Source organism: Phascolarctos cinereus, unplaced genomic scaffold, assembly GCF_003287225.1.
Source record: "Phascolarctos cinereus isolate Bilbo 61053 unplaced genomic scaffold, phaCin_HiC Scaffold_4;HRSCAF=312, whole genome shotgun sequence".
Lineage (NCBI taxonomy): Eukaryota > Metazoa > Chordata > Mammalia > Diprotodontia > Phascolarctidae > Phascolarctos > Phascolarctos cinereus.
The window spans coordinates 714,226,244-714,253,236 of record NW_027555847.1 but is presented as its reverse complement, the minus strand read 5'-3'; the positions used below and the strand labels follow the sequence as shown (position 1 = coordinate 714,253,236).

Below are 26,993 nucleotides of genomic sequence, written 5' to 3'. Positions count from 1 at the left end.
CCTCGATTTTCTTATCTGTGAAATGTGATCAAATGAGATAATATTTGTTAAAAAAGTGCTCAACACAATGCCTGGCACATAGTAGGTGCTAAATAATGGCTGATTCCCTTCCCTTATGTGGGTAAGGATAGCCACTACTTTACAAGGTTGTTAGGAGAATCAAGTGTTTTTTGCAAATCTTAAGTGCTATATAATCATTAGCTAGCAGACAGAGACCAGGATACTAAGGTTTGTTTGTTTGTTTTTTCCTTTTGTTATCATGTAAGTTAATTCTATTCAAATGACTAAAGGCTATAATGATGCCCATGTTCTAGTCCTATAGTACATAATATTTTCAGGATGAATTGAAGTTTGTTTTTGTTGTTCAGTCATGTCTGACTCTTTGTGATCCCATGAACCATAGCATGCCATGCCCTTCTATCCTCCGCCATCTCCCAAAGTCTGTCCAAGCTCATGTTTAAACTGAAATTAACCCTACTGCTAATGTAGACTTGTAAGTAGTCAAAGGGGACCTGCCGAAAGACTTTTGTAACCCCATTACTGTCAATGGTCAAAACAGCCGCTGGAAGCTTGACTTTTAATGATCCTGAGTTCATGTATGCCATACTGCAAATGAGCTTTGCTTCTAAGTAATGTGAGGTAGAAGGACCTGGTGACTGTGCTTGCAACCCCCCAACCCCATCACAAGAAGAGGATGTGTCACTCCAAAGCAAAGAGACTGAGTCGGGGGGGGGGGGCAGTGGTTCTACCATCTCTAGAACCAAAGCCTGTAAATGCATTCATGATGAATGTCACTGAGGTTGAGATCCTGGGTGACTGGGACAATAGGGGTTCCCCTGGTAAGTAATACGGAAGTTCAGGAAAGGAGAAGGATTGGGGTGGAAAAATAATGAGTTCTGTTTTGGACATGTTGAGTTTAAGATGGCACACAGTAGGCAGTCAAGTTCTGTTTGGGATTGTTGAATTTAAGATGGCACACAGTAGGTACTCAAGTTCTGTTTTGGATGTATTGAACTTAAGATAACACACAGGAGGCACTCAAGTTACGTTTTGGAGTGTTGAGTTTAAGATGGCACACAGCAGGCACTTTGTGAGGGCTTAGAGAATTCAATGGAATTTCAGTGGCAGGGAGGGCGTGGGCACAATTTGGAAAGAGATGAATGAATAAGCAAAGGGATGAGGTTGAACAAACATTTATTCTTTGTGGCCTGGGCCAGATATCCAGCATGGGAGTTGGGGTTATCACTGCTGGATTCTGCGGATGGACTGAATCTGGAAGGTTTGAGCATGGGACCCCCACTCCCGAAAGTGTTTGTAGTCTCCTGAGTGGTGATCACATTCCAGAATGTACTGGTAGCCTCGGTAGCCTGGGAACTGGGAACAAACCCAGCTGGAAAGCAAACATAAGTTGAGAAGGAGGTGTCTTTCCTTCACCCCAGGAGACAGGATCAGATGCTCTCCCAGGGGTCATGGGACAGGAGAAGGGCAGGGGCTATGCTGGGAGGCTGCAGGTTCTGGGTTGAGAACACTGGCCCCTTTTTAATATGTAGTTCCCCAAGAAAAGGGTCTTCAGAAGGGACACAACAAAGAAACTGGTGGATATTGGGGAAAGTTTCAACTATTGGCTCCCTTCCTCACTGGGAGGGCCTTGGGGATGGGGGAGCTCATTATAATAGAAAGAACACTGGAATCAGGCATTTTCATCTTGGCTACCCTACATTCCTTACTCTCCGTGTGACCTCTGGTAGTCACTTAACTTATCTGGGCCTCACTCTCCTCATCTAGAAAATGAGGAGTTTGAACTAAATTATCCCTAAAGACCTTCCTAGTTCCAAGTGCTGTGAGCCTTTTGGGTAGATGACGTGTAAGAATTAAATGAGATAATGCATGTAAATCACTTGGGAAGCCTTAATATATAAATGCAAGCTACTATACTATCAGGCTCTTCCCTCTGTCTGCTTGTTTCCTGTCTAGTTGGCCTCTCTGCCCCCATCATCCCTCCCCGGAGGAAACCCAGGCTCTTAGATGTACTTACGCCCCACAGTGCACTCGGAAGGAGCCCACTTCATTGTTGTCCCAGCCCATGGCTTGCAGGGAGGGGTAGTCATCACTCAGCTCTCCCTTCCTGCCCAGAAAGTTTTCCTGCTCAAAGATGGTCATCCTGGAGTCTCGGTGATTCTATAGGGAACAAAGAGGGAAATCAGAGGCTCTCAGAGTTGGGAAGCGACCTTATCCAGGACACTTTGTATTTAAATGGGAATCCATACCCTAACATCTCCAGTAAGTGGGCAGGCGACCTCTCTTGGGGAGTAAGGAAGGGGGAAGTCACTACTTCTCAGGGCAGCCTGTTCCACTTATGGATAGCTCTAATGGTGAGAATGTCATTCCTTCTATCAAAGCTAAGTCTGCTGGTCCCACTTGATTCCTCTCTCAGACCTTTAGAATATAAGTTCCTTGAAAGGAGAGACTGTTTTGCTTTCATCTTTGTATATATAGTGCCAAGTACAATGCCTGGCACATAGTAAGTGCTTAATAAATGCTTGCTTACTGACCTTTTCACAGCAATATTTCTCCTTCACAATCTCTAGTATGGATCATCCAAGATTTTGTCCTAAGGAAATTTCCCTTCCATATATATATATATATATTTTTATGTGTGTGTGTATACATATATATATATATATACATATATATATATGTGTGTGTATACATATATATACATATATATGTATACATATATATATATATACATATATATATATATATATTTTTTTTACCTCCCCATACCACCCCCTATCTACCCCAGTGATTAACTATATCATTCCTGGTATTTAAATTTCTTCCAAATCATAGAATCATTGATTTGGGAGGAACAGGACCATCTACTCCAACTTCTACCTAAACTGGAATAAAGTCTCTGCAACATCCCTGACAAGTGGTCATCTGCTTGGAGACCTCCACCAGTGGGGAACTCACTACCTTTTGAGACATTTTAATAGCTTTGTAAACTATAAACTAAACAGATTTGAAGTGGTATTTATTAATGGTAGTATTATTACCTGAATTATTATTATTAGGCTATCTAGGCTCAGTTCTTATCACCCAATTACATTAAGACTTTTTGGGTAACATTATTAACATAATAATATAGTAATATTAATATAACATCATGATATACAATATTAATATATTAACATGACATTAACATAATAAAGAAATATTAGTATATTCTATACATTATATAATACACAATCCAAAACTAACAAGTTAATAAATTACATGTTGCTATAATACATACATTGTTACAATTTGATATAACAATATAATTATATCAATGTGATTAATCTAATATAGATTAGATTATATATTTCTGAATCATATATAATATATATGATAAGGTCCCCAAAGTCTTAATGCAGTTTTGTGTATGTGCATGTGTGTATATACTCACACAGATATATAATATACCATACATATTTATCTGAATACATAAATGTAGGATATATGTATGCATATACACACACATATACAGACACAGACAGAACTGTATTTCTCTAGAATTGGTTTTCTTTGGAATATGTATTTTATTCTATGCATTTAAAAACACTCTTCTGAGAAGGGGTCCCTAGTCTTCAGATCACCAAGGGGTCCATGACACAAAGGTTAAGAACCCAGCTCCAGCCCTTGACTCTTTCCCTCTTTCCCACCGACATTTGTGCATATTTACTGTGTTTATATGTTGGACTCACTTGGCTGATACACGTTATTATTGTTGTTGTTGTTATCATCATCATCATCATTATTATTATTATTATTATATTATTATATTATTATTATTATTTTTTGTGTGTGTGTGAGGCAATTGGGGTTAAATGACTTGCCCAGAGTCACACAGCTAGTGAGTGCTATATGTCTGAGGCCAAATTTGAACTCAGGTCTTCCTGAATCCAGGACCGGTGTTCTTTATCTACTGTGCCACCTTAGCTGCCCCGACACTCGTTATTTTCCAGCAGAAGAATGTAAGCTGCTTGAGGGCAGGGGCTCTCTTGTCTTTGTCTTTCCACCCGCAGTGCCTAGAGCAGTGGCTGCCACACAGTGGCTGCTGGGTCAAAGCAGAATCACCGAAGCACGCACTGAGGGTTGGGAGGCGCCTCAGTGGCCACTCGGGCAGCCTGGGTGCCACCTGCTCCAACAGGCGCTTTGCAGAATTGAATTGAGCTGGGCCGAGCTGAGCTACTCACCGCACAAGCCACAGGACGGAAAGAGGTCAGTCTCTCCACGTGGTAGGCGACGTTACCGCTCCACGCTTCCCAGCTTGGGTACTCGCCTCGCTCCAGGACAAACTGCTGCCCTTGGAACCCAGCGTGCTCAAAGCCTACCCACCTGCAGGCAAGGAGACGGAGGGAGGGGTGACTCAGGAGGATCTAGCCTCTCCCTAGGAGCTCCGGCTGTGCCTCCTACTTCAGGTGGGACCCCAGGCACCACCCTACTCCACAGCAGGCTCCCTGCCGTCTCCAGGACCTAGTACAGAAAGTTGCTTGGCGTTCAAAGTCTACCACACCCTGCCCCACCTCACTTTTCCAGTCTTTCCACATCTTACTCCCCACTTCGATCTGGTGATCTAAGGGGGTGGGGGAAGGGGTCATTTAAATAGACTCTCCAGGCAAAGGGAATTTGATTTGAACTCATCCTGGTCTAAGCTATCTCATGGTGTTTTCATTAGCTTCATGACCAATACGATCATATCCTCAGGGCTTAAGTGTGAGAGACCTGGGGACGTTAAAGTGACTCTTGACCTGGGTCCACATTCACAAAAAAAGCTATGCAGTCTAACCATGGGTGGAGTACGTGGTTGCCTTCTGGCCTGATTTGAACAGCCCCAGGAAGGTCATTTAGCCAAAATTCTCTCATCCACTCAAGTTTATGAAATCCCTCCAGATCCTTCATGTCTTTGGATTAAGCATTATTCTCTACATGAGGCCTTTTTTTTTTTTTAACAACACATAGTCATACTTTGGTATGAATCAATTCGAGTTTTCCTCTGTGGATAGAAGAAAGCAGCTGGGAGAACTATGGGAAGTGGGGGGAGAGCTCTGAAATGGGTTCAATGATAGAGAAGCTGAAGATGAAAAAACTGAGGGGAATAAAGTGGGGAAAACTTGCTTAGCATTCTGCAACAGGTCCAATGTCAGAGGCAAGAAAGGGAACCCAAAAGGCGGGATTCCCAGACCCTGGGTCCCTGTGAGCTGAGTTCCTAGAAGGAGAGATTTCCCTGCTTGCCGGGAGGATCTTCCCAAGCCACACAGCAAACTCACGCTCCACTCTGTACTTTGATGGATCGGACGGTCTCAAAGCCAACCTCCAGAACACTGGGGCACTCAGCTGTGAATTCATGCCGTCGGCCCTGGAAACCCTCCTGGTCCCAGATCACGATCTAAGTCAAAGACACAGAAAGTGAGGGCAATCCTGGGTTTGAGCCCAAACCACCCTCCCTCCCAGTCTCCAGCGCCCGATTTCCTAGAAAACTGGGAGGGAAGGACAAATTTAAATTGATGAAGGGGCAAAGATTTGAGTAAGGAATCCTAAGCATCCAGCCGGCAAAGCCCAACCATTTAATCTTACAGAATCTGGAAGGGATCTCAGAGGCCATGTAGTCCAACCCTTACCCCCAAAGAATCCCCGCTACAACACACCCAACATGTGGCATCCAGTTTTTGTGTAAAGACTGCCAGTGAAGAACTCACCATGTGCCACATTGGGCCAGCTCAAATTTTCCCCTGAAGCCAAAACTAGATCTCCCTCTTTGTAATTTTTGTCTGTTCTGCCCCAGGAGGCCAAATACAAATCTTTTTTTTTTTAGAGGCAATTGAAGTTAAGTGACTTATCCAGGATCACACAGCTAATAAGTATCTAAGGCACCAGTGCTCTATTCACTGCCCCACCAAATATAAATCTAATCTTTGTTCTATGTCATGGTCCTTGGAATAATTGAAGACAGCTAGCATATTCTACACACTCAATCCACTCCTACCCTACACACACACACACACACAGGAACAAACTCATTTCTTTCAACCAATCCTCATAGACTTAAGGCCCTCCCTTCACCCTCCTACCCTACACACACAAACACACACACATACACACACACACACACACACACACACACACACAGAGGAAAATCCTCATTTCTTTCAACCAATCCTCATAGACTTAAGGCCTTTCCTTCACCATTTTGATTTGAAGGAATTACAGGATGATGAGATCATACATTCCAAGGCACACAAGACTTTAGAAGCTATCTAGCCCAAAGCTCTCATTTTAGCAGATAAATAAATGGAAGAACAGTGAATTGTCCATGGCCAGAAGCTAGCAATTGCCAGAGGTGAGACTTGAACCCAGATCTCCTGGATGTAAAGTCCAGGACACTATTCACTCTGTCATAATCTCTAGAGCACCCTACTCTGGACACTCCATCAATGTTCTTCCTAAAATGAGGTGCTCAGACCTAGCACAATACTCCAGATGTGGTCTGACTGGGATCTAGCATGGTGCTAGGCACATGGTAAGTGCTTGATAAATGTTCACTGACTGACTGAGCAGGATAGAGGACAATGGGAATATAATCACCTTCCAAATCCTAAAGGTTGTATTTCTTATTAGCTTTTGTAGCTGCTATATCGTTTGTTATTTTTCAGTCATATCTGGCTCTTTGTTACCCCATTTTGGGTAAAGATATTGTGGTGGTTTACCATTTCCTTCTCCAACTCATTTTACAGGTGAGGAAACTGAGGCAAACAGGGTCAAGTGACTTGCCCAGGGTCACATAGCTAAGTGTCTGAGGCCAGATTTGAACTCAGGAAGATGTCTTCCTGACTCCAGGCCCAATGCTCAAGCCACTGTGCCACTTAGCTGCCCTTACCACCAGCTCCATCATACCACTGACTCAACTGAGCATGAAGACTACTAAACTTTTTTTATAAAAGTTACTGTCTGACTCTGTCTCCTCCATCTTGAACATGGAAAGTTGATTTTTTGAACCCAAAGGTAAAACTTTGCATTGGTCCCCATTCAATTTCATCTTACTATATTCAGCCCAATGTTTCCAGCCTGCCAAGCCTTCTATGAATCGTGGTCAATCCTTATGTTAGTTAGTTTTCCCTTCCAGCTTAGGGTCATCTGATGGAGACAAAGCATCATGGTCCTAGAAGATAGAGGGCTGGGAGCCAGGAAATCCAAGTCCCAGGTGTGGCCCTACTGTGTAACCTGGGGCAAGTCAATACTGATCCTTCTCTTCAACCAATCCTATCCTCCTAACCACGGAGCCCCTCCTACTTCTGGGGTTTTTCTCTAGAGACTGTAGGGTCCTGTCCCTGGGCACTGGGCACAATAGATTTATAGCTGCTCTCCCTTCCCCAGGCTTATGCATGGTCAGAGCTCTAAAGGACCTTAGAGATGGCCCAGCCCAGCCTCCTTCTTTTAAAGATAGAGAAACAGAGGCACAAAGAAGGGAAGGTGAAATTCCCAAGGTCACAGTGAGTCAGCAGCCAGAGTCTGGGCTCAAATACAGGGCTCCTTAGTTCAAGGCTTCTGCTTCTATCAAGATGCCTTTATGAAGGTAAAGATAGAGTCTGGGGTGGGATTGGGAGGGATTACGGAGGGGACATCAGTAGTCATCTGCACCAGTGATTCACAGATACTCCCTTTGATCCACCCCTTCCCTGCCCCCCCCCCCCAAGTCCTTGTGCCTACCTTCCAGTGGCCAGCTGATTTGGTGCATTGTTGAGACATATTGACTCCTCTTCTAGCTGGTGAAAGGAAAGGTAGCAGGTGAAGGAGCAGAAGAGGGAACCAGAAGAGGAGGAGAAGGGAATTTTGTACACAGAGGGTCCTTGCCCCTTCTTTAGGTAAGCTCTCAGCCCTAGGTTCCCCTCTCCAAGCAAAGAAGAAGGACCTAGAAGGATAAAGAATTCCACACAGTACACTGAATCATAGAAACTTGAGAATTGGAGCAGAAAAGAGTGCTAGACCATTAGAACACAAACAGAGCATTAGGACAGTGCTGGAAGAGCAGAGAATGTTAGAGCGATAAGGAACCTTGGAATGTAGAATGTTGATCTGGGAGGGACCTTAGAACAGGGAATGTCAGAGTTGGGAGAGCTCTTAGAACAGAGAGTATCAAAGCTTGGAAGAGTCCTTAGAACAGAGAATGTTAGAGCTGTGAGGGACCTTGGAATATAGAATGTCAGAGCTGGGAAGGATCCTAGAACAGAGAATGTCAGAGCTGGGAGGGGCCTTGGACCACAGAATGTCTAACAAGGATTCTTGGAAAAAGATCTAAGCATCACAGACACACAGAAAGTTAGAATCATAGACCATGAAAGCTTCACAGAATCACAAAATGTTAGTGCAGGGAAACATTAAAAATCTCAGAATCTTATAACTGGAAGGAACTTGGAGTTCATTTTGCCCATCCCCCTGCCTTGTTGGGTCTCAATACTGTCTCATGGGGATCACACTGTCCCTGACCACACTCTCCACTTACCGAGCTGGGGCCCCAGGGAAAGTACAGGGAGCTGGCCCAGCAGACAAAGCTGTGTCTGGGGTTCTTATAGCCCTTGGCCAGAGGGAAGGGGGTGGGAGGGGGTGAAAGTCTGGCTCCTAAAAGTCCTAGTCAGCACATGTGTGGGTTTGAGCTTGCTGAAGAACAAAGAGGAGGATCAGGAGAGAAAACTACCCCATAGAAATCTGGGTTGCCTCAGTCTCCAGCCTGAGCTCAGGGCTTATCAGCCTTCTCTCTCCCCTTGGGTAGAGCAGTGGGCCAGCCCATCTACCAGGGAGCAGCCATCCCATCTCCTCCCTCCACCACCAGGGACCGAGGAAATCTGGGGAAAGAGGATGATATCCCTGTCCTCACTCTCCGGCTTCCCGATATCCTTAGGAAACAAGATTGGGGCCTTATGAGTGTGGAATATTGCTTATACTGTCTGTCGGCTACCATCAATCCGCTGGAGGTCCTACCGTGGGCTTCGTGGATGTGGGAGAGACTCCCCTAAGAAGAGCAGAGAAGATCCCCTCTCAAAAGGAAGAGTTTGGTTTTTACCAGCTTCAGTTGTAAGAATCCCTCATAGGACAGCCATACTGGTAAAAGCTAGCATTTAGATAACATTGAAGGCTTGCAAAGCACTCTTTTGAGCCTCACAATAACCCTGGGTGGGAGGTGCTATTATTATCCCCATTTTACAAGTGAGATTACTGACTCAAACAGAGATCTAAGTCACTTGCCCAAGGTCACAGAGTTAGTAAGTTTCTCAGGCTGGTTTGAACTCAAGACTTTCTGACTCTAGATCCTTCCAACCCTTAGCCAGGCACTGCCAGGAGATGAGATGGTTCTACGGGTCACGTTCTAGGCTACTAACCCCTCAGAACCACAGTGAGGGTCACAAGAGCCTACAAGAGGCGGCATGGATCAGTGGGAGAGGCCTGGACCTGAGCCAGGAGACCCGGGTTTGAATCACTTCTCTTGTGTGGTCACTTACTCTCTGCCCTCCTCTCTTGGGACTCATCTTCTCCCTCCACAGTGTGTGAGGACAGGCCTGCCCCAGGTCACTGGGGCCTGCTCAGTCACCATCTGCTTTGAGCAAATCCCCCTTCTGTGCCTCAGTTTTCTCATCTGCAAAGGATGAATTTGGATTAGATAACATCACAGTGGATAGAGCGCTGGGCCTGGAGTCAGGAAAACTCATGTTCCTGAGTTCAAATCTGGCCTCAGGCGCTTACTAGCTGTGTGACCCTGGACAAGTCACTTAACTCTGTTTGTCTCAGTCTTCTCATCTATAAAATGAGCTGGAGAAGGAAATGGCAAAGCACTCCAGTGTCTCTGCCAAGAAAACCCCGAAAGGGACCATGAAGAGTTAGACGCAACTGGAAACTGACTCAACAACAACAAAGAAAGATCTTTGGGGGCTCGGACAGTCTATGTTCTAAGTCCCAATCTACCTGTGACATCCTCCCAGCTCTGCCATCCCTTGTCCTAAGGCCCCTCCCAGCTCGGACATCCCCTGTTCTAAAGCCCCTCCCAGTCCTGACATCCCCTGCCCTAAGGCCCTTCCCAGCTCTGCCATCCCCTGTCCTAAGGCCCCTCCCAGTCCTGACATTCTCTGTTCTAAGGCCCCTCCCAGCCCAGACATTCTCTGCCCTGAGACTCCTCCTAGCTCTATTCTCTGTTCTGTGCGCTCTTCCAGGTCTAGTACTCTTTGTTCTAAGGTGCCTTCTCTTGCTAACATCCTATGTTCTATGTTCAATGTTTCAAGATTCTTCCCAGTTTGTGTATCAGGTCCTTTCTAGCTCCAGTGGGAGGTGCTTTCCAGCCTTGACATTCTAGGCTCAAAGGTCCTTCCCATCCAAAAGTCTACATTCTATGCTTTCTTCTCTCCTCTAAGGTCCCTTCCAGACATAATGTCCTATTTTCCATGTTCATTGTTTTTAGCTTCCTTCTAATTTATGTTCTTAGGTCCTCTATAGTTTGAATAATCTATTCCAAGGTCCCATCCATCTCTGTCATCTAAATTCTAAATTCCCTTCCAACTCTTATCATCCATGGTCTATGTTCTAAGATTCTTTTCAGGTCTAACATTCTAGGTTCTATGTTCTGAGGTCCCTTCCAACTCTAACATCCTCTGTTCTAAATTTCCTCCTAGCTCTAGCATTCCAAGATCTATGGTCTTCCAGCTAATAAGCCTCTGAGGCAATGGCTATCTGCATCTGAGGTAAGTGCATTTCACAGGAGATCATGGCAGCCTGAGAAATGAAATAGTGCAGTGGGGACAGCCTGGGCCTGGGAACCAGGACAGTCTGATGAGTGTCAGTGATGGATCAAGAAAAATGGTGGGTCAGTTCTCAATGGAAATAGTGCCAGCCCCCTCAGCCAGAGAACAACTTGTCCTGGGGTCCATGGAGAACTCAACCCCCAGTTTCCTCTTGAGAATCAGCTCTGGCAGCCAAGGCCTTGGCAATCTGGGCAGCAGCTGGAAGCTTGTGGAAGCTGCTGGCCTTACTTCAAAGTAAGGAAATGTGGGTGGCCCCCACATCCTCAGGAACCTTCCCACAGGCCCTTGGCTCAGACTCCAAAGGCAAATGCAACAGGTGCCCACCTCCACCCACTCTCCCCCCTCTCTCCTGGCCTGGGATGAGAGATAGTAGGAAGAGAGGTGTCTGAGCAGACAAGAGGGCCTGGCAGCCAGCCGGGAGTGGGCACAAAGCTAGAGGAGGAAGCATTGTGGGGAGGGCAGGGGGAGGTCACTAGGAGGAAGAAGGAGGAGAAGGGAAGAGAAACACAGATCTCACCTGAAGGCCAATGCCTGAAGCACCTGGAATTCCTCAGGTGTCTAAGTGAGGAAGTGGAAAGAGCCCTGGATGGTTAGAACCTGGGTTCAATGCCCAGCTTTCTATTTATATGACCTTGAGAAAGTCATTAGACTTGAGTTTCCTCCTTTGTAAAATGGGGGGGGGCGCTAATGGCCTTTAAGGTCCCATCCTTCTCTGAACCTCAGTCTAAAACTTGACCTACCACAATCCCTTTGAATGGGGAGGTGGACCTAGGTAAGCGAACAGGACAGAAACGGCCCCTTCAGAGCATCATACATAGAGAGCTGAAAGGGACGTTAGAGGTCATCTAGACCAATTCTGTTATGTTATAAGTGGGAAAACTGAGGCCCAGAGATGAAGTGAAATGCTTAAGGTCACACACAGACAGAAAATTCCAAGTCTTCCTAGCTTCAAATCCAAAGTGTATTGCACAGTATTACAAGTGTCTCCCTTCTGTGCTATCCTGAAAAGAGCCCTGGGCTCTTTGTGAAGCACTTAGCACACTGTATCTGGCACACAGCAGGAGCTTAATAAATGCTTATTTCCTTCCTTTCATCCTTCCATGACACTGTGAGATAGACAGCACAAATATTAGTGTCCCTATTTTATGGAGAGGAAATTGAGACTGAGGGCTTATCTCTCGGGCCATATGGACTTTAAGCCCTTATAGACAACTCTTCATATCAGCCAAAGCAGGGGCAGCTAGGTGGCGCAGTGGATAGAGCACCGGCCCTGGATTCAGGAGGGCCTGCGTTCAAATCCGGCCTCAGACACATAACACATACTAGCTGTGTGACCCTGGGCAAGTCACTTAACCCCTTGCCTAGCCAAAAGAAAAAAGAATACAAAAAATATATCAGCCAAAGCACTTCCATATTCATTATCCCTTCCAATCCTTCTGTGTGGAATGAGGATTGCTATTAAAATCTCCTCCAGTTGCAGATGTGATGAATGCAACCCTGAAGGAAATAAGGGTAGAGTAAAAGTTGTTGGGCAGTCATTTCAGTCATGTCTGATTCTTTGCGGCCCCATTTGGGGTCTTCTTGGCAGAGGTACTGGAGTGACTTGCCATTTCCTTCTCCAGCTCATTTGACAGATGAGGAAACTGAGGCAAACAGGGTGAAGTGACTTGCCCAGAGTTACACAGCTAGCAATGTCTGAGGCTGGATTTGAACTCATGAAGATGAATCTTCCTGTCTCTAGCCTGACGCTCTATGCACTATGGCACCCCCTACCCAGGGGGTAGCAGGAAGAGTGGATTCCGAAGATCTGGTCTTATTCCAATGTTAGCTCATTGAAGTTAGGAATTGTTTTTGCTTTTCTTTCCATCCCCAGTGAGTCAGCCCAATACATTGTATGTAGTAAGTGCTTAATTAATACTTGTTGATTGACTGACTAGGCTGAAGGCCCACTGTGCCCAGAGCTGTGGACAAGTCATTCAGCCCCTTTGGGGCATATGTATAAAATGAGAGTTTCACCAGATGACTTCTGGCATTGTCTGCAACCCTAATGGTCCTTTGAGCCTTACTTTAGAGTCAAGTGAGCAATAAAGAAGCATTTATTAAGTGCCTACTGTGTGCCGGACACTGGGCTGGGTGCTGAGGATACAAAAAGTAAACATTCCCTGCCCTCCAGGAGCTTACAATCTATCAGGATAAAGAAACTGAGCTAAAGAAAGGAAGTGCCTCCAGGTGACCAGGGCAAGATCCTGGTGTGAGTCAGGATGCCAGTGAGAAGGGGCATGCTTGACGGGAGACCCTTCTGGGGAAACCCACTCACCAGTAGGGCCTTTGGCATGAAACAGATGAGCTGAAGTGGGAAAATGGCCCATCAGGGCTTTGTGTGCACGGCATAATGGGACCTGCTGCCCTCAGCATTGAGAAGGCCAAAGAGAGGGGACCTAGGCCCTGACCCCTGGCTCCTCCCACCCCCCAGATCATCTCCCAAAGGAAGTGATGACAGAGCAGCCCTGAGGGGCAGCCCCTGAGGCCTGCTGACCCAGCACCTCCTTTGTGTGGCCCCCCACAGGCTTCTGCTGCTGCCAGACTATAAAACCCTAGGAGTGGCCCCAGACTGCCAACCACAGCCCCGGCCCAGGCCCCTGCACTCAGGACAAAAGTTGCTCCCCAGGTAAGAGGACACCTCTCTGAGTGAACCCTGAGCTAAAACCTAATGCCCAGCCGGAAAAAGAGAAAGGCACATGCAAAGTCCTTCCTAATGATACTAATAACAACAGCTAACATTTATATAGAACTTTAAGATATGCAGATATCTCATTTGATCCTAACAACCACCCTAGGAGATAGGTGTTAGTAATAACCTCACTTTTTTTATAGATGAGGACACTGAGGCAGACTGAACTGAAGTGACTTTCTCAGCTAGTAAGTGTCTGAAGTCACATTTGAACTCAGGTCTTCTTGATGCCGGGTCCAGTGCTATAACCACTGAGCCATCTAGCTCTCTTCCTGATATATACTGTATGTGGCCAGGAGAGCCAAACCAAGCTTCTATTGTGATTACTAGTTATGTGGTCTTGATCTTCATGACATTTAACCTCTCTGGGCCTCAGTTTTTTCACCTGTAAAATGGGAGAAAATAACATCTGCACTAGCTTCCTTGTAGAACTATTTCATGAAAGCATCCTTTGTAAACCTTTAAAGAGTTGTAGACATATGAGTGGTTAGTATTGCTAGCAGAAATAGCCCAGCCCAGAGAGGCTCCAAGATCCAATCTGTTAATTTTTTTTTAATATTGTGGCAGATGTGGAGAGCAGGGGTGCCCTAGTGACAGATACTGATGTTTTTGCCCATAGTTGGCAGAAAGGCAAAAAACTCTGTCCTCTAGAAAGGACCCAAGTTTAGGGGCCAGAAGGCTCAGCCTCAGCCTCAGCTCTGCCATTCCACGTGGATGGATGGTCCTGGGCAAGCCTCAGCTTCCTTGGAGTCTACAAATTAAGAGGGGTGGACTGACTCAGAATTGCGTGGAGCTGGAAGGGACCACAGAAATCCTCTTTTATCGATTTTGGCAGTCTGGTAAATTCTGTGGACCCCATGTGTTGTGGTCTACTTTCATAAGTGAAGGAAATGCTAAGTGTCACTTATAGGTTAGTGAAAATAAGGATGTAATTTTTTTTTCCTCATCTAAGTTCAAAGACCTCTTGAAATCTATCCAAAGTGGTCTTTGGACCCAAAGTTAAGAACCTCAGATCTAGAAAGAAGCCCCTCATTTTACAGAGAAGGAGACTAAGGCTTGAGGTCAACACTAGGAATAAGTAGCAGAGATAAGATTCGGACCCAGATTGTCCACTTCAGTGATGGGTGTGGGTAAGGGAAGGGGGAGGAGACATGAAGGGTGCCCCTGTTCTGAGCTCACCTCTGCTTTTGGGCTTTTCTTCTGGATTTCTCTAAGTAGGAACCATGTCCCAGCCTGCAAAGGCCCCTACAGCCCCAACCACTGCTGCCAGTCCAGCCACGGAGGGAAAGGAAAAAGGGACACCTGCCTCAGTGCCCCCTCCTGGACCCACCCCGGCTCTGGTTCCTGCCTCCATTCCCGTCCCCAGCTCCAAGGTTGGGGAACTGCCCATGGGAGGCTTCAAGGTAAGGGCCGTTGAGGTTTGCCAAAAAGACACGGCTTCCCCTGCTCCCCCTAAATGAGAAGGGACTTCCAGGCTGACCTAAGGGCAAGTGTTGGGGGCCATATGAAGAAGATCCAGAGGTTTCAGTGGACTGCCAACTGAGTAATGATATGGGTCAACAGTGTGACAGGCCAGCCAAGAAAGCTAACATGATCCGTTGGGAGACAGAGCCAATCCTGGCTCTGGAGTCAGAGACCTGGTTTCAAATCCTATCTCCGATGTTGTGTGATATTGGACCAGTCACTTAACATCTCTGGGTTTCCTCAACTAATTACAAATAAGGGGGTTGGACCAGATGGGCTCTGGGGTCATTTATGACTCTAGAGCTATGATCTCGGTCAGGTCAGATCCAGATTAGTGTGCTCACTTCTAACAGCTGGATTTTGGACAGTGGGGGAGGGGCAGAGGAGGACAACCAGGATGGTGAAGGGTCTTGAGATTTTGCCGTTCAATCATTTTCAGCTGTGTCTGACCCTTCGTGACCCCATTTGGGGTTTTCTTGGCAGAGATACTGAAGTAACTTGCCGTTTCCTTCTCCAGCTCATTTTATAGATGAGGAAACTGAGCCAAACAGGGTGAAGTGACTTGCCTGGGGTCACACAGTAAGTGTCTGAGGCCAGATTTGAACTCAGATCTTCCTGACTCTAGGCCTGGCGCTCTAACCACTGCCCCCTTGAGATTATGCTTCATGAAAATCAGTTGAAAGGATGGGGGGAGGGGGTGTTTATATAGAAGAAGAGAAGGCTCAGGGAACATATGATTGTAGCCTTCATGTGTCCGAAGGGTGGTCATGTGAAAAAGAACGTAAACATATTCAACTGGACAGGAAAGGTCAAAATTGCCATGAAGGCAGATTTAGGCGTGCTCTCTCTCTCTTTTTTTTTTTCCTTAGTGAGGCAATTGGGGTTAAGTGACTTGCCCAAGGTCACACAGCTAGTAAGTGTCGTGAGTCTGAGGCCGGATTTGAACTCAGGTCCTCCTGACTCCAAGGCCAGAGCTCTATCTACTGTTCCACCTAGCTGCCCTTAGGCTTTTTACAAGAAGAGTTATCTCATATAAGAACGGGCTTCCTTCAAACATACTGGGTTCCCCTTCAGTGGAGGCCTTCAAACCATAGGATGGACCAAAGAATGACCACAGGAAGTAGTATGGAGTAGTGGATAGAGCACTGGGACCTGTAGTCAGGAAGACCCAGGTTCAATATCCCCCCTCAGACGCTTACTAACTGTGTGACCCTGGTCAAGTCACTTCACCACTATCTGTCTCAGTTTCCTAATCTGTATATTGAGGGGGATAGACTCAGGGCTGCTAAAGTGCCTTTCAGCTCTGAATCTATGATTCTATAAAACATATAGGGCAGTGAGGTGGTGCAGTAGATAGAGCACCAGCCCTGGAGTCAGGAGGACCAGAGTTCAAATCCAGCCTCAGACACTTACCAGCTGTGTGACCCTGGGCAAGTCACTTCACTCTGTTTGCCTCAGTTACTCATCTGTAAAATGAGCTGGAGCAGAAAATGGCGAACCACTTCAGTGTCTTTGCCAAGAAAACCCCAAACAGAGACATAAAGAATCAGGCACAACTGATCAGTGACAAAGCATATACTTGTCTGGGGTGTTTTAGAAAAATCCCGGTTCAGACACATGGAGGGCTAGCTGGGCTTCGAGACCCCCTGAAGCTCCAAGAGCCCATGATTCTGTCTCGTTTCCTTATTTCCCTCACCATCTAAACCAGAGCTCTGGTGCTTAAGTAATTGTTTGATATGAATTCCACAGGAGCACAGAAATTGGGAAGTGGGAGGGGGGAAGGAAAGGGAAAGGCTATTTGGGGAGATTTCTAAAGACCCCTCCGAAGGAAAAGAGAAATATTTTCTGATGGAACCCTCCCCCTCCTCCATCTCTACCCTGCTCCCTGGGTCAGAAGGCTGAATCTTGCTCGGGGCTTAAAGAAAGAGTAGAATAGACCATCTGTGGACACAGCTGGTTTGCAGAAATCTAATCCAGGGGAAGGGGACATTTTTGGCTGGTTGGAAACAACATATGTGTCAAGAAGTAAATACAAAGTGATGTTAGGGGCCAGCACTAGCAATTTGGCGGGGAGAGGGAATCAGGAAGAGCATACTGTAAGACTCAGCTCTCAAACAGAGCCTTGGAGCTTCAAGATATGAAAGGGAAGTAATTTTGAGTTCACAGAAGGCTAAGAATCCTTCCAGACCCAAGGTCCACCAGTCTCCTACTATATACAAAGCACTAGTTCAAATCTGGTCTCAGACACTTACTAGCTATGCAACCCTGGGCAAGTCACTTCACCCTGTGTGCCTCAGTTTCCTCATCTGTAAAATGAGCTGGAGAAGGAAATGACAAACTACTCCAGTATCTTCCAAGAAAACCCCAAATGGGGTCACAGAGTGTTGGACATGACTGAAAAATGACTGAATATTTGTATATATGTTATATGCTCCTGGTAGAAGCGAAGCTTCTCAAGGGTTTATTAAATTGTTGAAATGAAAATACTCCCTACTCTCAAGGGGCTTACTTTCTCCTTGGGAGGTTCTGATCTGCTGGGAGGGCTGCTCAAAAGAAATGGCATTTTGACATGGGCCCTTAAGAATGGGCGAGCTTCGGGCAAAATGGAGAAAGACCCAGAAAGTGTCCCTGCTCTGACACTTAGTGGCCTTATGACCACAGACCTAGGAACATTTCTGGGCCCCACTTTCCTCATCTATCAAGTGAGGGCAATGGGCTAGCTCTAACATTCTCTGAATCTTCAAGAGAGGAAGACAAAGAGAGAATTGGGAGGGGGCAGGTCTATCTATGTCACCTCCCCCCTAAAAATCAGGGAGAGATTAGGGGAATGTGTCATTGAATAATAGATTCAGCTCTGGAAGAAATCTTAATAGCTATTAGGTCCAAATCCCTCATTTTACAGATGAGAAAACTGAGGCACAGAGCTTGAGGGACTGGATCAGACACAAACTTAGTGTCTGAGGTGTGGTTTGAATTCAAGGGTTCCTGATTCTAAGATGGGAGACGTGCCATCCTGTTTCTGTCTCCCCCACTGCCTCCCTCTGACCTCTTTTCTTCCCTGTGGTTTGGCCAGCTGGTGGTCTTCGATCAGGAAAACTTCCAAGGCCGCCGTGTGGAATTCTCAGGGGAATGCATGAATCTGGGAGACCGAGGATTTGATCGAGTTCGAAGCATCATTGTTATCTCAGGACCGTGAGTGGGACCACCTGGGGTCTGGGAGGAGAAGGGTTGCTGTCTGGGAGAGAGCCTCTCTATCACAGTCAGGACATGGGCTTAACCCCAGAGACTTACTGAGCTCCACTCAAGGTCAGCCAAGAGGCCAGGCTGTCCTGTGCCAAGTACTGCAGAGATGGACAGTTGTCCCTTTCAGGGATTTCTGCAGGGCAGAACAGGAAGACAGGGAAGGCACATTAAAAGGCAGAGAGGAAGACGTGGTATCTGGGTGAGGTTGGAGAAAGGGTGGCATAGGATCAGAAATTTGCCCCGTCATGATTTTGTCTCGGGCCCGGCCCTGCCACACATTCCTGTGGTCACAACTCAGGGGATTCTGTGTCCAGCCCAGGGCACAGCCAAATGCCACCCCCTTCCCTCTCATTCTCCCACCTTCCATGGCCAGAGGAAGAGGACTGAACTGGGAGATTATGAAGACCTGAGTTTGGGCAATGCCTCTGCCACTGACTCACTCTGTGTCTTTGGGCAATCTGTCTTCTTTCTATAGGCCTGTTTCTTTCCTGTAAAATGAAGGATTTTAATTAGTGCTCTCCGGGGTTCTAACATCCCATGTTCTCAGGCCTCTCCTAGCTCTCATGTTGTCTCTTCTAAGACCCCTCCCCCCTCTGACATTCCATGTTCTAAGTAAGGCCCCTCCCAGCTCTGACATTCCCTGTTCTAAGGCCCCTCCCAGCTCTGACATCCCCTGTTCTAAGGCCCCTCCCAGCTCTGACATCCCCTGTTCTAAGGCCCCTCCCAGCTCTGATGTCCCCTGTTCTAAGGCCCCTCCTAGCTCTGACATTCCCTGTTCTAAGGCCCCTCCAAGCTCTGACATTCCCTGTTCTAAGGGTCCTCCCAGCTCTGACATTCCCTGTTCTAAGGCACTTCCCAGCTCTGACATCCCCTGTTCTAAGGCCCCTCCCAGCTCTGACATTCCCTGTTCTAAGGCCCCTCCAAGCTCTGACATTCCCTGTTCTAAGGTCCTCCAGCTCTGACATTCCCTGTTCTAAGGTCCCTCCCAGCCCTGACATTCTCTGCTTTCAGGGCGCTCCCACCTCTGACATTCTATACTTTTTGCCCCATAGAGGACAGCAATTGAGAGCAGACTGAAGAACAGAAACTTTGGCCTCTAGATCCTCTCCTACCCTAAGCTGGCCACAGTGGGTCCTGGCAGCCAGCTTCAGAGAATGTCCCAGCCCCTGAACCTCCTGGGCTCAACACTACCCCTGGTCTACCCGAGTTTTCTGTTCCTTATGCTTCTGCCAGGGACAGAGGTTTCAGAGATGTGGAAGGCTAAATTAAGGCCTGTTTAGTTTTCTGAAACTTATTTCTGTGGTGGTGACTCAAACCTAGAGCACTTTTTCAGGGCCAGACTTCAGCTGGGCTCCCCAGCTGGGCTGGGTGTCCTGTCTCCACTTTCTAAACCTTTTCTTTCTGCAGAGACAGAAGTACATGCAAAACCCAGGGTGAAGGGAGCCCAAGTGAGGAAGTCTCGGGGTCCTGTAAGAGAAAACAGTTAAGGAGAGCATATATTTAGGGAGCGCATACCCCAGCTTAGGTTCATTAAGATATTGGAGACTCAGGCAAATTAAGCAAAGGGCCCCCTGGACCTTCCCCCTGCTAAAATAGCTCCTACCAAAAAGGTCCCTGAAATTCTACCATTAGACATTTCTTCCTTTGGCTTAAAGGTTCCCTGTGAAAACACAAATGCCCTCATAGGAAGAGGTCACATAATAGAATCATCCATTTCTGGGATTTAGGGGGTCCTTGGAGATAATATCTCCTGGTTCAAACCCATTCTTACTGTATTGACTCCCTTCTATGATATTCCTGGCAAAGTGGGCTTCCAGACCCCTTACAGTGATTCAGAAGTGACTTTTCCAACGTCACACAGCAAATCGATGGCAGAGCTGGGGCTAGAACCCAGGTCTGCTGCCTCCTCGCCCAGGGCAGGGCTCTTTTCCACTCTTGCCTTTAAGTTAGAGGCAGTAAACGAATGACCTATGTACGATTCCTGTTGGCTCCAGACGAGGCTGGTCAGAGGCAAAGCTCCTCCATTTCAGTTTTCACTCTTCCAGAACACCTGATCCCTTGCAAGTCATGGTGGGGGAAAAATAAGACTGATGATTCGCCAACCAGGAAAGCTGAGCCTGGTGACTCAGGCTGTGGCCAAGGCCCCTCTCCTCTTGGAAAGCAGAGAGCAAAAATAAGCATAGCCCTGGGGAGATCACCCCACATCCATGTTCTCTGTCAGTAGTGGAAGTGCGCGATGGGATGATGGGCACACTCAATCTGGAGGCAGAGGACCTTGGTTTGTTTCCTGGCTCAGATGCTTATTACCCACGTGGCCTTGGGCAATTCTGCAAAGATCTGAAAAACTGGGGGTTTGGGCTAAATAACCCCTAAAACCCCCTTGAAAGCTAAAAGCTTACAGCCTGATGCTCTCAGAAGCTCATTGTCTAAAGGTGAATTCTTTTGTTGGACAGTTCCAAATGTCAGGAATATCTTCACTATCAGAAGTAATGGACAGAGAGCCAGACGGAGTCTAGAACCTGGGTTCAAGTAATGCTTCTGATACATGCTGACTGCACAGTCTTGGGCAAGTCCCCCACCCCCACCCCAAACCTCAGTTTCCTCACCTGTAAGGGAGTTGGACTAGGAAGAAAATGGGGAAGGGTCAGTTCAGTCATTTTCAGTCCTGTCCAACTCTTTGTGACCCTTTGCAGGATTTTCTTGGCAAAGATACTGGAGTGGTTTGCTATTTTCCTTTTTAATTCATTTTATAGATGAGGAAACGGAGGTAAACAGGGTTAAGTGGCTTGCCAAGGGTCACACAGCTAGTGAGTGTTTGGGGCCAGATTTGAACTCAGGGAGATGAATCTTCCTGACTCCAGGCCCAGCACTCTAGCCACTGTACTACCCAGCTGCCCAGATGACTAGATGACCTTTGAGGTCCCCGTTAGCTCTAAATCTATGATTCTAAGACTTCTTTCATGCCCCCCCCAATCAGGCAACTCTCTGCAAAGCATGTGCTGGTCTGCATTGGTAGAGGGAATTCCTTCCTTGGGATTTACCCTCATCAATGAAATCAGCAAATCTGGGTCTGTACCCTCCTCAAAACAAAAATATAAGAATGAGAATGGTACCAAGAATAAGAATGGTGGGCTAGCTAGCATTCATAGACAGCTTGAAGGTTTGCAAAGCGTGTTTGTTACCTGATTTGAAAATCATTCTTATCCAAAATTGAAATCTTGCTCCCTGTAACTTTCTTCATTTGTTCTAGGTCTTCCCCTCTTCTCTCTCCTTCTCAAGCTTCTCCTTGGAACTCAGTTCACCAGCACAGAGTTTAAAGGATGGAGTTACATAGCCCATAAGCCACTAGCAGCAAGGCAATGGATCTTAACAATCCCCTAATTCAGGAGTCCTTAACCTGGGGTCCTCAAACTTCAAAATATATATTTTGCTAACTGTATTTCAATATAGGATGCCTCAAGAGTCTCAGAGCATTTTTAACCTTGAAGTGTTATCTCATGCATTTTTTATTTTATGCATTGGAAAATGTTATTCTGAGAAGAGGTCTATAGGCTTCAGCAGACTGGCAAAGGGTTCTCCACACAGACACAGACACAGACACAGACACACAGACAGACAGACAGACACACACACACACACACACATGTCCAGGACCCCTGCTGTAGTTTAATTTCCTCATATTACAGATGAAGAAACTGAGACCCAGAGGGACTTTGGAGTGGCTTGGTCCAGGTCACATGGCTGCTCAGTGGCAGAGTTAGACCTAGCAGTCAGATCCCATTCTCCCAATCCCATGCTGTTGGTTTTCTTAGGAACACACTGCCTATAGATGCTTTGCGATCCTCTCCTCCCACCAAGTTGTCCTACAACACTATTCTACATCCTCTCTCCATCCAGAAATAAAGAAGGGCAGCCCACCTACTCCCCCACCTAACGCACTCCTCCTTCCCCAAGCTGACTTTGCTGGATTTGTTTGGCTTTTGCTAATGGCCTCTTTCTTCTCTGCATGCCTCCTGCCCCGTTGATTTGTGTCCACTGGATCACTGGCACAGATGGGTGGCCTTTGAGCAGTCCAACTTCCGGGGAGAGATGTTCATCTTGGAGAAGGGCGAGTATCCCCGATGGGACACCTGGTCCTGCAGCTACCGTAGTGATTGCCTCATGTCCTTCCGGCCCATCAAGATGGTGAGAGCTGGGGGGCCACAGAACTGAAGACAGGATGCTTGACAAAAAGAGAGACCTAGAGAAGGGAGGTGGGAGGAAAGGGAAAGATGGGGAGACCAGGCAGGCCTCTGTAAGACAGTCACTCAAACAAAGAGTATGTATTGAGGACCAAAAAGTTGGTTAGTCCCCAAGGAGGGAGGGGATGGCTCCCTTGTCCTCTGCCTCAGTCAGACCATATCTGGACTATTGTGTTGAGTATGAGACACCATATTTTAGAAAAGATATTGATAAGCTTCAAGAGGCAGGATGTCAGAATGGTGAGCAGTCTGGCTGTGGAGTCATTCAGACATGGCTTCAGGCAAGCTATCTACAATGAAGGGGAAGACTGGCAAGTGGCAAGATGTTCTGAGGCCATAATAAGGAAAAGGGCACCTGGGGACAAATTCTTAGTTGAGGGAAAGGGCCAAGGAATAACCTCTCTTGTTCATACACAGTTGGAGACATCTCTGAAGATGCTAACCCTTCCCCCACCCACCCAAGGGTCGGTAGGTAGAGTGCATAGATACTAGATCTAGGCTCAACTCCTGTCTCTGACGCATATTGGCCAAGTCACCCTAGGCACGTCACGTGACCTAGTATTTCCTCAACTGTCAACTGAGAGTGTTGGACTCAATGGCCTTTAAATTCCCTCCTAGCTCTAAATCTATGTTCCTCAGCTTGGATAATGGCCTTACCTGTTTGAAGTTTGGATTCGGTCAAAGGGCCGCACTTGAGGACCTAGAGGGCCACGTGTGGCCTGGAGGCTGCAGAATCCCCACTCCTGCTCAACCTGGGACTGCTTGCCTACAGACAGAGAAGACTCAGGGGACACATGATAACTGCTTTTGAGTATTTATGGGACTGACAAGATGAGAAGGGATCAGCTTTGTTCATTGACATCTTTGTTGGTGGTGGTCTCAGAAGGCAGAACCAGGAATGATGGGTAGAAGGTGCAAAAAATAAAAAAAGGTGAATTTGGGGTTGATGTAAAGAAAAGCTTCCAAGAATTAGAGCCATCCCCAAGTGGAAAGGGCTCATTTGAAGTCTTCGAGTAGAGAATGGAGGATCACTTGCTGGGTCTGTTAGAATGAGGGTTCCTTTTGTGTATGAATTGTGTAGGAACCTTAAACCTGAGTTTAAGAAGCACATGGCTAAGCCGGAGAGCATCCAGAGTAGGGCAACCAAGATGGTAAGATGGTCAAGATGGCTACTGGAGTCCCTTCTAACTCACTAATTCTGTAATTCTGGATTATTTGCTGTCCTCATTCTTATTCTTCCTATCAATTTCTCTGTATCTTTGGTCAGTCCACCCCCAGGCCTCATATTGGTGCTGTAACTAGGGTGGGGGTGGCCAGAGCTTTGCCCCAGGGTGCCAGAATGTAGGGGGCTACTTAGGATGCTTATAGTATGAAATGTAGAAATGACTGAGCTTAGCAAGTAATTAGCTAGAACCACCCCTGCTTCTCTCCCCAACTCCCCTCACCCCCACCAATCCTTTGGATTGCTCTTTGTCTTCTTATACTGGGCCCTCCTTGGTAGCAAATGAGTTGCCCCAGGCATCAAATGGTCATTACTGCTCTACCTTCAGTAGACTTTGCACCATAGACCACCCTATCTCATCCTAGTTAAAATCCTTCCTTCCTACAAGGCCTGAATTAGATTCTATCTCTCCTTTGAGGTTTCCTTCTTGGAGGCAGCCAGATGATGCAGTGGATAGAGAGCTGGTCCTGGAGTGAGGAAAACCTGGGTTCAGATCTGGCCTGAGCTGTTTGTTAGTTGTATGACCCTGGGCAATTCCCTTACCTCTGCATGCCTCAGTTTCTTCATCTGTAAATAACAGCACCTACCTCCCAGGGCTGTCGTGAGGATCAAATGAAGTCATATTTGTAAAGTGCTTATCACAGTGCCTGGCACATAGTAGGTGCTTAATAAATGCTCATTTCCTTCCTTCCTGCTCAGACCTTCTCTCCCAGCTAATCTCTCCTAATATTTTGCCTTCCCTTTGTACTTATTCTCTTCCCCTCCTATCATAATTATCTGGGTACTTATCCCTCCCTCATGAGACTAGGAGCCCTTTGAAGGCAGGGTATGAGTCGGTATCCCTAGTACATTTCTAGTAAGTGAGGAAGACATGAGGGTTGGTGGAACTAAAGAGGCTGAAGGCCCATGGTTCTGACCCCCCTTCTAGGCCTCCAGTCCCTGAGGCCCTAGCCCCTTTCTCTCCTCCACCCCAGGATTCTCTAGACCACAAGATCTGCCTGTTCGAATGTACTAACTTCAAGGGGAACAAGATGGAGATTCATGAGGACGATGTGCCCAGTCTCTGGGCCTATGGCTTCTGCGACCGCGTGGGCAGCGTGAGGGTGCCCAGTGGCACGTAAGTATTGTAGCCACAGGGCCCTTCATTCTAGATCTGGGTTCTAGTTCTGGTTCTGACACTGATTAGTTAGGGAACTTTGGGAAGTTGCTCTTTGGACTTCAATTTCTTAATCTGTAAAGTGAAGGTATTGGACTAGATTTGTCCCTAAGGCCCCAGTTAGCTCTAATAGTCTATATTCTAGGACCCTAAGGATCCTCCCAGCTCTGACATTCCAGTTCTAAGGCCCCTCCCAGCTCTGACATTCCCAGTTCTAAGACCCCTCCCAGCTCTGACATTCCCAGTTTTAATACCCCTCCCAGCTCTGACATCCCCAGTTCTAAGGCCCCTCCCAGCTCTGACATACCCTCTTCTAAGGGTCCTCTCAGCTCTGACATTCCCAGTTCTAAGACCCCTCCCAGCTCTGACATTCCCAGTTCTAAGTGTCCTCCCAGCTCTGGAACTCCCTCTTCTAAGGGTCCTCCTAGCTCTGACATTCCCAGTTCTAAGGCCCCTCCCAGCTTTGACATCCCCTCTTCTAAGGGTCCTCCTAGCTCTGACATTCCCAGTTCTAAGACCCCTCCCAGCTCTGGCACCGCCTGTTCTAAGGTCCCTTCTAGCTCTCACATTCCCCACTCTTGGAACCCTGATCCCCACTCTCACATCTCTGGTAGTCTAGATTCTATTATCTCAAACCTGTGAAGTATATTTTCAGTGACAAATGAATTACAGAAACAACGCACTAGGAATTCAGAGGGGAGGAGGAGGACCTGGAAGGGGGAGGAATGTAAGGACCTATATACAAAGAATTATGTAAGAGGTAGAACTTGGGCTTAGCTTGAAGCAAGCAATTCAGAAGAGTGCATCGAGATCATTGCAAATATGGGGAACAGGCATGAGCAAAAGGTAAAGAGGGGCCATGAGCCTGGCCTGTCTGTGCGTCAGGGAGGAGGCCATTCAGGCTGGCTTGGGAGGAGGGGGGCAATGGGTGATAAGGCTGCCTGATTGGCTCTGATGGGGACAACCACAGAAGGACCCCAATGCCAGCCTAAGGACTCTCCATTTTTAGCCCATTCTCCTTTCTCTTTCAGATGGGTTGGCTACCAGTACCCTGGCTACCGAGGCTACCAATATCTGTTTGAGCCAGGCGAGTTCAAGCACTGGAATGAGTGGTCTGCCTACCAGCCCCAGATCCAGTCCGTCCGTAGAATTAGGGACATGCAGTGGCACCAGAAGGGATGCTTCCCCATCCCCACCAGTCTGCCTAAGTGAGAACATGGCCCCAGTGTTGGGAAACTGATCAAAGCCTGAGAGGCTCACACCAAGTAGAGAGTCATTTGTGTGCCTCAGGGCGATGGGCTGCCCAGGTCCCAGCTTTTTCACCCCCTCCCCTCCACTGTGCCTAAACACACTCTTGACAATTTGAATAAAAGTTTTCCATGCCCCAAACCCATTCTTTCTATTGGAATCTGTTGTCCCTAGGAAGTGATCTGCGCCATTAGCCATGAGATCATCACTGGAAAGAGCATTGGAGTCTAACAATCTGGGTTTGAATCCAGTCTTGCCTCTGAGTAGCTTGTGACCTTGGGCAAGTCACTTAATTTCTTTGGGGCTCTGTTTCTTCATCTGTAAAATGAGGGGGTTGGATTGGGTGACTTTTGAAGGTCTCTTCCATCTCTAGATCTGGGATCCTCATATCCTATTCTCCAGGCTTCTTGGAGTCTATTACCTAATCTTCTTGGGTCCATAAAATGACAATGAACATTTGTAAGTCAGTGAGGGGCCAATCTACTTTATCAGTATTTCACACCCTACTCACATATGCATATGCGCACGAGTGCTATCCCAATACACTTCTACCTTCTACCCCTAGGAAGGTGGATGAGATGACATCCAAGGACATTTCAGATTCTAAGATTCCATGATTTTACAATTCTACGAGTTTATGAATTACAAAATCTGATGAGTCAAAGATTCTGTGTTCCTAGAATTATCATAACCCTAAAATATCCCCATACATCATATCCTAAGAGTCTATGTTCAAAATTGGTTGTCTATGATTCCAAGAGTTCATGTGTATTATTCTAAAACCCCATGATTCCGACTTTCTGTGTCTCTAAAATTCTATGCTTCTCAGCCTCCAAGATTGTATGAATCTTAAATTCGT

The 26,993-nt window shown here is 46.8% G+C and overlaps 2 protein-coding genes across 2 annotated transcripts; one reads left to right on the top strand and one right to left on the bottom strand.

Moving 5' to 3' along the window:
• Positions 1 to 1,190: 1,190 nt before the first annotated feature.
• Positions 1,191 to 7,791, bottom strand: CRYBA4 (crystallin beta A4). Its single transcript, XM_020996723.2, has 5 exons — positions 7,753 to 7,791; positions 5,316 to 5,434; positions 4,242 to 4,383; positions 2,036 to 2,178; positions 1,191 to 1,390 (listed from the first exon to the last, which is right to left on the bottom strand). The coding sequence occupies exons 1-5, from the start codon at positions 7,789 to 7,791 to the stop codon at positions 1,243 to 1,245; spliced, it is 591 nt and encodes a 196-aa protein (XP_020852382.1). The 3' UTR covers positions 1,191 to 1,242.
• A 5,587-nt stretch (positions 7,792 to 13,378) lies between these two features.
• Positions 13,379 to 26,266, top strand: CRYBB1 (crystallin beta B1). Its single transcript, XM_020996657.2, has 6 exons — positions 13,379 to 13,497; positions 14,779 to 14,963; positions 18,098 to 18,216; positions 22,320 to 22,452; positions 24,705 to 24,847; positions 25,918 to 26,266. Exons 2-6 carry the CDS (start codon positions 14,784 to 14,786, stop codon positions 26,096 to 26,098), a joined length of 756 nt encoding a protein of 251 aa, XP_020852316.1. The 5' UTR covers positions 13,379 to 13,497; positions 14,779 to 14,783; the 3' UTR covers positions 26,099 to 26,266.
• Positions 26,267 to 26,993: the final 727 nt, after the last annotated feature.

Excerpts from the sequence above, each read along its gene's own strand:
- CRYBA4 (XM_020996723.2), bottom strand. The coding sequence starts at position 7,791 with ATGTCTCAACAATGCACCAAATCAGCTGGCCACTGGAAG. Across the intron at positions 2,179-4,241 it reads TCCGTCCTGTGGCTTGTGCG|AATCACCGAGACTCCAGGAT; the intron begins GTGAGTAGCTCA and ends TGTTCCCTATAG. Across the intron at positions 1,391-2,035 it reads TTCCGAGTGCACTGTGGGGC|CTGGGTTTGTTCCCAGTTCC; the intron begins GTAAGTACATCT and ends TTTGCTTTCCAG.
- CRYBB1 (XM_020996657.2), top strand. The coding sequence starts at position 14,784 with ATGTCCCAGCCTGCAAAGGCCCCTACAGCCCCAACCACTGCTGCCAGT. Across the intron at positions 22,453-24,704 it reads CCTTCCGGCCCATCAAGATG|GATTCTCTAGACCACAAGAT; the intron begins GTGAGAGCTGGG and ends CCTCCACCCCAG. Across the intron at positions 24,848-25,917 it reads GTGAGGGTGCCCAGTGGCAC|ATGGGTTGGCTACCAGTACC; the intron begins GTAAGTATTGTA and ends TTTCTCTTTCAG.